Source organism: Saimiri boliviensis, chromosome 20, assembly GCF_048565385.1.
Source record: "Saimiri boliviensis isolate mSaiBol1 chromosome 20, mSaiBol1.pri, whole genome shotgun sequence".
NCBI classification, from domain to species: domain Eukaryota; kingdom Metazoa; phylum Chordata; class Mammalia; order Primates; family Cebidae; genus Saimiri; species Saimiri boliviensis.
Genome location: NC_133468.1, coordinates 22231916 through 22244098, shown reverse-complemented (window position 1 = coordinate 22244098; position 12183 = coordinate 22231916). Strand labels below are relative to the sequence as shown.

Sequence of the window (12183 nt, the reverse complement as noted above, 5' to 3'; positions counted from 1 at the left end):
TTAATTAATTAATCGATCAATCTGAAGGAGTAGTGCTTGTCTTTTAACAGATAAATTTTAAAATTGAAAACATTTCTTTTACATGGTGTTGATTTAAAACATAACAAAGATGATAGGCCCCTGCTCGTGAGGTTGCTTTGGGGATTACATTCCTTAAAGTGTGATGTTGTTTGTAAAGCATTTAGGGAGCCATGACACGCGGGAGTCCTGCAGCGTCCACATGAGCATTTCCACAGGAAGATGAGCGCGGGAGGCTTGCCGATTGTGTGTGAAGGGTATTCCTGGTGCTGAATAAAGGTATTCCATGTTGCTGTCATGGCTAAAAAAAAAAAAAAAAAAAAAAAAAGCATTTAGGAGTGTCTGGACCCCTGGGCAGATGAGGGGAGGTGAGATGGGCTGCAGCCAAGTGAGGACATCCCAGTTCCCAGTGCTGTATGCCACTAAGATCTCCACCGTCACCTTGCCGCAGAACAAGGCGAGGAAAAGCATCTCCGCCCTGCTCTGGGGGAATTATTTCTTATCTATAATTTGTTCAGGGTTATGCGTTTTTCTCTTGAGCTCTTTCCTACCCTGCTCCCCTTTTCTTGTTACTCACTATGAAATCTACCTCAGGACCATGTCAGATTCTGGCCCACACAATCAGCATCTCTGCAGGGGGATCTTGAGTTCACATGTGTTTCCTGTTTACCTATGAGTCCTTTATTGTTCAAAATACCCGGAGGACTGGGCGAGGTGGCTCATGCCCTGTAATCCCAGCACTTTGGGAGGCTGAAGTGGGTGGATCACTTGAGGTCAGGAGTTCAAGACCAGCCTGGGCAATTTGGCAAAACCCCATCTCTACCAAAAAGACAAAAATTATCTGGGTATGGTGGCGGGCACCTGTAATCCCAGCTACTGAGGCAGGAGAATTGCTTGTACCCGGGAGGCGGAGGTTGCAGTGAGCCAAGATCACTGGACTCCAGCCTGGGTGACAGAGCGAGACTCCATCTAAGAACAACGACAACAACAAGACTTCAGGGGCCACCGCCATAAATGCCATCCATGATCTCTCTGACCAAAAACTCTAGCTAAGGTGGCCTCTTGGCTATTCCTTCAACCCACCAGGCTTGTTCTTGTTTCAGGTTCCAGTCTGAAATGCTCCCTGCTGCCCTCCACCCCTACCCTCAGATATTCTCATCTCACTCTCTAAAAGGTCTGTATTCAAACGTAACGTTTGCAGTAACAGCTTCCCTGACCACCCCCACAAAGCTGTAATCCACCCTTAACCAGCACCCCACTTTTCTCCCCTACTTTATTTTCTCTCCATGGCACTTAGACCATCTGACCCCATTTTATGTTTACTTGGTTTATTGCCAGGCTCTGTATTAAAATGTAAGTTCCACAAAGGCAGAAATCTTTCTCTTTCTTGTTCACTGCTTTATCCACAGTTCCCAGAACAGAGCCTGGCATATAAAGGTCCTCAGTGAGTGCTGTTAAACAAAACGTGTAGGAGGCCATTGGTTTAGACTGAGCTTCTGTGCTGGGCCCCACGGAATAAACCAAAATGGGGTCAGGCATGCCGAAGTTCCATGTCACTCAGCCAAAACTAAGTTGTTTATCTGACCTTCCCAGAAATCAGGGGCGACAACAGCCAGATTTCTAGATAAGCTAGTTTTAGCTTGTATAATAAGGAAGTCCCCTCTTCTTTAACCTTCACAAAGAAAGTGAGTTTGAAGCAACCCATCCGCTTTTTGCCTTCTGTTTCTGCTTTCCTCAGCCCTTTTCGGTCTGCAAAACCAACCTTCTCTGCTCTGATTATAGGAACACTCATTCCGTTTTGTAGAATATGAGGTATTGCCTGATTCCAGAATTGCAAATAAAAGCCAATTAAGATCTTTTAATTTGTCCTTTGATAGCATTTACTTAAATAACTAGTCTTTTATGTATTTAGCATTTCCCTTCTTCAAGTTGGGATTTGGGGCCAAAAGGGATGAATACTTTTTTTTTTTTGAGACGGAGTTTCGCTCTTGTTACCCAGGCTGGAGTGCAATGGCACGATCTCGGCTCACCGCATCCTCCACCTCCTAGGTTCAGGCAATTCTCCTGCCTCAGCCTCCTGAGTAGCTGGGATTACACGCACGCGCCACCATGCCCAGCTTATTTTTTGTATTTTTAGTAGAGACGGGGTTTCACCATGTTGACCAGGATGGTCTCTATCTCTTGACCTCGTGATTCACCCGCCTCGGCCTCCCAAAGTGCTGGGATTACAGGCGTGAGCCACCGTGCCTGGCTTTTTTTTCTTTTTTTTTGAGACGGAGTTCGCTCTTGTTACCCAGGCTGGAGTGCAATGGCGCGATCTCGGCTCACTGCAACCTCCGCCTCCTGGGTTCAGGCAATTCCCCTGCCTCAGCCTCCTGAGTAGCTGGGATTACAGGCACGCACCACCACACCCAGCTGATTTTTTGTATTTTTAGTAGAGACGGGGTTTCACCATGTTGACCAGGATGGTCTCGATCTCTTGACCTCGTGATCCACCCGCCTCGGCCTCCCAAAGTGCTGGGATTACAGGCTTGAGCCACCGCGCCCGGCCAGGGATGAATACTTTTTACGGTTTTTCATCTAGGTTGTTTGAGTGATCAATAGTTTGTTTCTTTTTATTGCTCAGTAATAGTCATGGTATGGATGTATCACAGTTTGTTCAACCAGCAAATGCAAAGGCCTGGAGTGGGGAATGAGCTTGTCACTCCTTCAAGTGACAGGAGACCAGGTGGCTAAAGAGAAAGAGGTGATCACACTAGGCTCTGAGCAGCAGAGCCCCAAGAAGCCAGGGAGCCATAGAGGGCAGGGGAAGAATGTTCCTTCAGGATTTTTTCACCACTCAGCTCTCAAGCTCAGGCTCATCTGATCTCCATGGGAACTCGGCTTTGGGAGGAATCCACCCCCACCCCTGTCCACCTTCCACAGTTTCTGTCTGACACGCTCAAAGGAGCGGATAAGATTCTGGCCAACAGCCAGCAGCATCCGGTCCTCGCAGTGCTGACTGTGGGTCGGCTGACTTCACTTTTTCTTCTCCTCTCACTGGTCTGCAGGCTTGGTCTGGGTCAGAGCGAAGGTGGTTGGCAGGGCACGGAGACGCAGCCTTGAGGAGTCTGCTCTCCCTGATCGGCCATTAGAGCTGACACAGTATTACCAAGGTCCCTCAGCCTCCATCTGTCAGTTCTAGAAATTCAGTCACCTTGGGGGAAAGGCTTCTGGCAGCAGGACTGGCGAATCATAAAATCAAGAAAATATCCAAGCTAGAAGGGAACTCGGAGATCACTGAGTCCAGCCAGAGAGATGGCTCTTTCCTGCAACAGCTCTCTTAAGTGTTTTACGAGCTGTAGGCCTATGGGTCTCAACCTGGCTGCACCACAGACTCAGCTGGGGATCTTCCAAAAATTCCATTGTCCAGGCTGTACTCCAGATTAATTGCATTAGAGTCATTTAGCGGGTGGGAGACAGGATTAGAAGTTATTTTTATTTTTTATTTATTTATTTTATTATTATTATTTTTGAGACGGAGTTTCGCTCTTGTTACCCAGGCTGGAGTGCAATGGCACGATCTCGGCTCACTGCAACCTCCGCCTCTTGGGTTCAGGCAATTCTCCTGCCTCAGCCTCCTGAGTAGCTGGGATTACAGGCACGCGCCACCATGCCCAGCTAATTTTTTGTATTTTTAGTAGAGACGGGGTTTCACCATGTTGACCAGGATGGTCTTGATCTCTTGACATCGTGATCCACCCGCCTTGGCCTCCCAAAGTGCTGGGATTACAGGCTTGAGCCACCGCGCCCGGCAGGATTAGAAGTTTTAACTCTCTACCCAGGTGCAATCATGGTTAGAACCAGAGCTGTGGTCCCTTGCAGCCTGGCTGTCAGGGTGTTGCAGTCATTTTGAGCTTGACCTCTGAGGTCTGATGGACTTGGATTTGAGCTCCTGCTCAGCAACTTCTCCAACTGGGTAACCACAGTCAACTTTCTGCACGTCTTGTAGCCTCTATTTCTTCATCTGTGAAAAGTGGATCACCGTAATACACCTGCGTTAAATGTTGTTCTTAAGGCCAAATGTATTAATTCATGAAAAGCACACAGTGTTTCATTCCTAGTAAGAACCCAGTAAATGTTAGCTTTCATTGTTATTACTTTTTCAAGGTCTAGCATTCTATTAGAAAGCTCTTCTGGGCCTGGTGCAGTGGCTCATACCTGTAATCCCAGCCCTGTGGGAGGCTCAGGTGGGTGGATCACGTGAAGTCAGGAGTTTGAGACCAGTCTGGCCAACATAGTGAAACTCTGTTTCTGCTATAAATACAAAAATTTGCCAGGCGTGGTGGTGGATGCCTGTAATCCCAGCTACTTGGGAGGCTGAGACAGGAGAATCGCTTGAACCTGGGAGGCAGAGGTTGCAGTAAGCTGAGATGGCACCACTGTACTCCAGCATGGGTGACAGAGCAAGACTCCATCTCAAAAACAAACAAACAAACAAACAAAAAACAATGAGAGCTCTTCTATAGGGCGAGTTGAAATGTTTCTCCTATAGCTGCAAGAAGGGTCTTCTCAAAACCTAAGTCTACTTATGTCACTTGCCCACTTAAAATCATTCTGTGGTTTCCTGTTATTTTCATGGTCGAGATAGACATCTTTAGTTTGACCTATCGGCCTTCAAGGTCTGGGCTCTGCCGCCTCATCTTCTCCCCTTGCACCCTTTACCCTCATGACCTGGGGCTTCTTTGATCCCCGCCTTGGCCATGCTCTGCCCTACCGTGGGGCCTTTGCCTGCCATGCCTCTCCTGGAAAGCCTTTTCCACCCAGCTGCCCTTGACCTTCAGACCTGCTGTTACTCTACCAGTGCTCCTCCCTGACATTCTCACCAGGACAAATCCTCACCTTGCCATTCTCATGGCATCATGCCACAGCTAACATCTTACATATATTAGTGTGGTCATTTTTGCAATGTCTGTCACCTATGTTCGACTCTAAGCTCCAGGAGAAGAGAGATCCTATCTGTTTTGCTGATTGCATGATCCCTCTGTATCTAACTCACTGCTTGGCACACAGCTGAGGTTCAATAAATAGGTGTTGCATAAACAAACTGGCACCAATTAGCTTATTGATAAAGTCCATCAGTAGCTTAAGTTCTGCCCTCTGCAGCTCTTCAAAGCAGTCAGCGCCTTCTACCCCAAGACCACCTTTCAGGGGTGGGCAGGACCTTCAGGACTCCCAGTTTTCTCCAGGCTGAACAGCCACCACTCCTTCTGCAGGTGGCACTTGCAGACCCTCTGCACCCCCGTTGGGTTCAGGTTGTAGGATGCCTAGAACCAGGCTCAACGCTAGCGAATAAGGAGATGTTCCAAGTGATTTGCCCATAGAGTTCTGCCAAGTGACCGGGAGCTGTGATGTGGTTCAGAATTACCGCCCCGTTAGCCTTCCACCTCTGAGGTCCTCGATCTCCATGTCATGAAGGTCACACATTAAATGTGTTTTATGGGATAAGTGAGCCCCAAATAGAATATGGACGTTTCACACGAGAAAGTCATTTCGGATGGCTGTTAGCATCAGCTTGAAAACCACTGGGGAGGAGATAAATGAGCGTTGGAAGTTTGCAAGGGCATCAGCAAAAATAAATGACCAGTGATGAAGTTGAACTCTTCATTCTTGTTTTTAACTCAGGGCCAATCTGAGGCAAAAATATAAAGTAGATGGAGAATGTCTAAAAACAACAACAAAAGCCACCATTTTTTGGAGCCATCTTTGGGCACTTTCTGAGATATATATATATATATATATATATATATATATATATATATTTTTTTTTTTTTTGAAACAGTCTCACTCTGTTGCCCAGGCTGGAGTGCAGTGGCAAGATCTCGGCTCACCTTAAACTCTGCCTCCCAGGTTCAAGTGATTCTCATGTATTAGCCTCTTGAGTAGCTGGGATTACAGGAACCTGCCATCACGAACCTGGCTAATCTTTTTTTTGTGTGTGTGTGTATTTTTAGTAGAGACGAGGTTTTACCATGTTACCGAGGCTGGTCTTGAACTCCTGACCTCAAGTGATCCGCCCTCCTTGGCCTCCCAAAGTACTGGGATAATAGGCATGAACCACCACGCCCAGCCTCTTTCTGAGAAATTCTTTTTGGGTCTCCGTCTCTGGAGCAGGGAGAGAGGAGTGTTGGAGAAGCCACAGAGGTGGTTGGGAGCACCCCCAGATGCTGTGGTTGAGGAGCTGGGCTTGTGAGGTGACCTTCAAACCCACACTCAGCTCCATGCTCAATGCCACCCTGGCCTGAGGACAGCCGTGGAAGTGACACCAGGACAGGGGAGGCACACACAATGTCCTCCTTTGAAGGGCAGAACTGGAGTCTTTCCTGTGTTAGTTTTCTCCTCAGCCCGGCCCAGGGCTTGGCAAAGCTGGCTGTGGGTTAGAATCAGCTGAGGCGCTTTTATAAAAGCGGATGGCAGGAGGTTCTGCTGCTGCGTGAAGTTGTGCCAAATAGATCTAACTCCCCACCTGGCTTGGGAACCCCAGGTGCCTTCTCCAGCCTTGCCTCAGTGACTACTCAGATCACCTCTGCTGAATTGAAATAGACCAGGGGACTGGACAAGAACCTGCTTTGTGGGAGGGAATCTAGAAAACAGCCTAAGAGGCCAGGGTGGATCTCCCAGCCTCCACGCGGCAGGCCTGGAGGTTTGTGTATTAGACGTTCTCCCTCTAGTGGCAAAAGTGAAGATGACAGGCAGGAGGGAAAAAAAGCTTTTCCACCTGCAAGGCCTGGCTGCCGAGGGCTCCCGGATGGACACCAGGATCCGGCTGCTCTTGCATGACTCGCCCTCCCTCACCTCACCCTGATCCCAGCCCTGTCATATCTCATCTTCACTTAACATTTTGATTTTTTTTATCATAGAGTTTTTTGGGTTAATTCTGATTTATTAAAATATTGTTTTAAAATATTATTTCTGGCCAGGGGCAGTGGCTCACGCCTATAATCCCAAAACTTTGGGAGGTCAGGCAGGCGGATCATTTGAGGTCAGGAGTTCGAGACCAGCATGGCCAACATGGTGAAAATCCGTCTCTACTAAATATACAAAAAAAAAAAAAAAAAAAAAAAAAATTAGCCGGATGTGGTAGTGGATGCCTGTAATCCCAGCCACACGGGAGGCTGAGCACAAGATTCGTTTGAACCAGGGAGGGGGAGGTTGCAGTCAATTGAGATTGTGCCACTGCACTTCAGCCTGGGTGACAGAGCAAGACTCCGTCTTAAAAAAGTTGTTTCTGCCAGGTGTGCTAGCTCGTACCTGTGATCCCAGCACTTGGGGAGGCTGAGGTGGGAGGATCACCGGAGGCCAGGAGTTAGAGAGCGGTCTTGGCAACATAGCAAGACTCCTGTTTCTACAAATAATTTAAAAATTAGTCACGTGTGGTGGCACAGGCCTGTAGTTCCAGCTTCTCAGGTGGCTGAGGTGGGAGGATTGTTTGAGCCCAGGAGGTGGAGGCTGCAGTGAGCCATGATCGTGCCACTGCAATCCAGCCTCAGTGACAGAACAAGACCCTGTTTCAAAAAAAAAAATTATATTGATTACTGAGGTTTCTGCCACCCTCTTACATTTTGTGCATGAGGTGAGTGCCTCAATTGCCCTTCCCCCACCCTCATCATAGTCCTGATGCAGAAGTCAGCCCACGAAGCCCCACTAGATATATGGAGTGGAGCCCCCATCATTTGTCAGGTGAACCCTGAGGTTCCACCCAGGGTGGGGCTGGCCTGGTAGGCCTTGTGAGTCTAGTGCTCTTTGCGCTGTCATAATGGGAGCTCTTTGCACTGCATATTTCACCAGAAGGGGAATGGCTGCCTTTCAAAGTGTATCCTGAATAAGAAAAGACCTCTGAATCAAGGGTGATTTGTGTGCATGAAGATGCACTGGGTTCTGTGGTGCTTACAAACATGGAGACCTACAGGTAGGCCCTGGTTGCTGAAGCGCATGAATCAGCCCCAGTGAGGAAGAAGGGCCGGGGCCCCATGGCATCTGGGAAGGCCACTGCCTTGGAGCCCCTTCCTCATCCAGGCCACCTTCCTGCATCGTCAGCCTGAGACCTCCAAGTGGCTCACCAAGGAGGCAGCCATCTTTCAAGTGTCAGGGGATAAAGGAGCACTCATCCTTGACATCACTAGTCACTAGAGACCCCCCTCAACGGCATCACCCACCTGCCACAAACCCACCATCTGCAGCAACCCTAGACCACATCCAAGGAAGACAAGACCCCAGCCCTGAGCCCTGGAAGGTCTCTGCCAACATCTGCCCCACCCTCTCTCTATAAAAGAGTGCCGAGTTTTCCCCCACCATTCCCGCACTCTCCCTGAAGAGTCTCTGGTATATGCCAAGGGGACATGGGTTCAATATGGGCCAAAAAGTGGCAACCACAGAGCTCTGGGGTCCAGCCCATCTTGCTGAGTTTCAGTTTATTGCCTGGGCTACAAAGGGTTAAGTCAAATGCCTTCAATGCCTATATCCTTGGGAGAAGGAAGAGGAAGTAGCTAAAGGCATTCCTAAAATTTATTTATTTTTATTTTTATTTTTATTTTTTATTTTTATTTTATTTTTTTTTACAAACCCTTGTGTCGAGGGCTGACTTTCAATAGATCGCAGCGAGGGAGCTGCTCTGCTACGTAGGAAACCCCGACCCAGAAGCAGGTCGTCTACCAACGGTTTAGCACCAGGTTCCCCACGAACGTGCGTTGCGTGACGGGCAAGGGGGCGGCCGCCTTTCCGGCCGCACCCCGTTTCCCAGGACGAGGGGCACTCCGCACCGGACCCCGGTCCCAGCGCGCGGCGGGACATGCCCCCCGCGGGGCGGAGCGGCCCGCCGGCTGGGACGGTGGGGGACCGGCTATCCAAGGCCAACCGAGGCACCGCGGTGCTGCCGTATCGTTCCGCCTGGGCGGGATTCTGACTTAGAGGCATTCAGTCATAATCCCACAGATGGTAGCTTCGCCCCATTGGCTCCTCAGCCAAGCACATACACCAAAAAAATTTATTTTTGTAAAAAAAAAAAAAAAGAAAAAAAATTGTTCACTGACCAAAGCTGACCCCTTCCCACAGGGGTGCCGCAGGGGACCCCAACCCACACATCGATCTGATTGGGCCACAAGGTCCTTCCTGAATTTTTCAGACCCACCCCAATCCCAAACCATTTATGACCCAGAGAGAGTGGAGTTATTTTAAATAAATCCCATTTTATTTCTGGAGATGACCACTCCTTCCAGGACCATCCTGTGCAATATTACCTGTCCCTCAGGATCTCACTAGATGAGTAGCCAGAGAAAGCTGCTAGGGAGCTGCAGCTCCAACTGCAAATTTTCTCCAGCAATCTTTCCTTGGGGCTCTCTGAGTAACTGCCTCTTTTTTTTTTTTTTTTCTCTTGAGACAGAGCCTTACTCTGTCATCCAGGCTGGAGTGCAGTGGCACTATCTCAGCTAACTGCAACCTCCGCCTCCCGCGTTCAAGCGGTTCTCCTGCCTCAGCCTCTCCAGTAGCTGGGATTACAGGCATGCGCCACTACACTTGGCTAATTTTTGTATTTTTTTTTTTAGTAGAGATGAGGTTTTGTCATGTTGGCCAGGCTGGTCTCGAATTTCTGACCTCAAATGATTGGCCCGCCTCAGCCTCCCCAGGTGCTAGGATTACAGGCGTGAGCCACTACGCCCGGCCAGCACCTGCCACTTTTACTGTGGCTTCTTAAGTCTTCAGATCCCTGCATACTGGAAACACCTGGGCTTGGGGTGAGATTCATTTGGGTGGAATCCATTCCTGCCATCTTAGAGCAGCAGTTCCCAGGCACATGTGCATATCCTGGTGTATCTCATTCGTTGAGAAGAGAGCCTGCAAAAGATTAACTAATAATAAAGTACTCAAATCCGAGGCCGACTTGACTCAAGCATTGAGCAGATTCAAGATGATCTGCTTATCAGGGTTACGCTCACTTTGCATTTTGCTAAGCCTTTGTAAGCAGAGTGAGCTCTGCCAAGTCTGGGAGGTTCTGTATTACCTTCCAGCCTCACGCCTCATTCCTCCCTTCTCAGTTTTGACCTTGGCCTCTCCCTCTTCCCTGTCAAGGTCTTTGCACTTACAGAACCTTTTGCTGGGAGATCTCTTTTCCAACACCTTTGCATACTCTACCTTTTTCTTTTGAATTCAGCTCAAAAACGGAACTTTGCCAGGTACTGACTTAGAGGGGTCTTAAGAGACTCTTCGGGGATGGGAGGTGAGAGGCTGGAAATAGTTTGTTCCTTGATCTACATGGAGGTTCAAAGATGTGCATGTAAGTAAAAATTATTCACTGAGCTGTCAACTTAAAATTTGGAGAGTCACTGTGTGTAAGTAAACCTAAAAAGTCAAAATCTGAAAAAAACAAAAACAAAAACAAAAAACCCACAAATGTCCACCTCTTCCCTGTCTCCTGTTATTCCTGTTACTCTCAACCATGGCATGTTCATGTCTGTGCTGGCATAATATTATCTGCTCATTTATTTGTAAATCGTGTCTCCGCTAGAATGTAAGCCCCATGAGGACAGATACTCTGTCTTGTCCACTGCTATGTCTTTCAGAGAATCACATAGTGCCTGTTATGCAGTAGATACTTTAAAAAGAAGTGAATAAGTAGATGGTTGGATGAGTAAAAAGGTTTGGATTTAATGATGGGGAATAAAAGAGGGAGAGGAGGTCAGCTTGAGGCTAGAACCGCTCACTCGACACCCCGCCCCTAGCCTACAGCTGAGAGGTCTTGCTTGTTCCCTGCCTGGAGGATGGCCCTGGTGTGTCTATACCTCATTGGGGTCATCCTGGTCAGCATAGATGAGGAAGCCTGTGAAGAGGCTGTCTGTCCAGTAAGGGTCGTAGAAGAGCCCATTCTGCTCTGAGTAGAAGATCTGTAGCCAGACTTCGTCACCCTGCTTGAGAGCCAGGATGGTGGAGCCCGAGGCCACATCGTGGTTGCCGGTGTTGGCATCAAAGGTCCGGATGCGGTACTGACCATTGTGCACCAGGCCGATGGCCAGGTGCTTGTTGGCCAGCGTGATGTCGTAGGTGAAGTAGTAGATCCCGGGCACGCTGCAGACAAACTTGCCACTGGAAGCATTGTAGTGGCCACCCTCGTTCATCAGAATCTTGTCAAACTTGATGGGCAGCCGCTCCCGAGGGTAGCTCTTGGTCACCGCCACCGAGAAAGCCGACTTGGTGTGGCCACTGCGGCAGCTGCATGGGCCTGGGAGGCCTGGCTCCCCCTTCTTGCCCTTGGGCCCCTTCTTGCCTGGCGTGCCATGCTTCCCGGGGGTACCACTGACCCCCTTGGGGCCACGAGGGCCAGCCCGCCCAATGGCCCCAGCTTTGCCCTTTGGTCCCGGCTTTCCCCGGTTACCTGTCCGGCCAGGAGGACCTGGAAGACAGAGCAACTGGTGTTATGGAGGATCATCACAGACCTAGGCAGAGGCATGCGCCTTGGTTTCCCATCCTTGGAGAAGGAGTGCTTGGGTAATGGAAAGAACAAGACAGCTTTGGAGACACATAGAAGTGGGTATAAATCCTAATGCTAGCTATGAGGAAAATGGAAATCATGATACTAACCTTCAAGGATCACTGTGTATCAGGGCAAAAAGAATCACTTGTGACATTCACACCCTTTCCTTCTCCTGTTTTCTAAGAGTCTGGTCTGTCTGCCAGATCAATCCTTCCATGGGCTGTGCTGGTAATGGGTTGAGAACTGGAAAAAGCCTCTTGACTTCAACACGCTGACCTTAGTAAAATCCCTGCCTAGTGCAAGCAAGCCCTGCCCACTAACATAAGGATTTTATTGAGGCATTGCTTATAATAGCAAAAAATAGGAACAACTAAATGCCTATCCAAAGGGAAATAATTTTTAAAAATTATGGGTCATCCATACTGTGAATTTCTATGCAGGACTTAAAAAAAAAAGGAGAGTTGGCTGGGCGCGGTGGCTCATGCCTGTAATCCCAGCACTTTGGGAGGCTGAGGGGGGTGGATCATGAGGTCGAGAGATCGAGACTATCCTGGTCAACATGGTGAAACCCCATTTCTACTAGAAATACAAAAAATTAGCTGGGCATGGTGGCGCGTGCCTGTAATCCCAGCTACTCAGGGGGCTGAGGCAGGAGAATTGCC

The 12183-nt window shown here is 48.8% G+C and overlaps 1 protein-coding gene across 6 annotated transcripts in view; it reads right to left on the bottom strand.

Moving 5' to 3' along the window:
* Positions 1–247: 247 nt before the first annotated feature.
* Positions 248–12183, bottom strand: part of LOC101047282 (C1q and TNF related 2) — a 59740-nt gene continuing 47804 nt past the window's right edge. For 5 of the 6 annotated variants that reach the window (XM_074390551.1, XM_074390554.1, XM_074390549.1 and 2 more), the window contains one exon: positions 9432–11440. In XM_074390551.1, coding sequence (XP_074246652.1) covers positions 10827–11440 — 614 coding nt within the window. In that variant the 3' untranslated portion in view covers positions 9432–10826. Of the gene's footprint in view, positions 320–9431; positions 11441–12183 lie in introns of those variants that run through there. The other variant, XM_074390550.1, reaches the window with a different exon arrangement.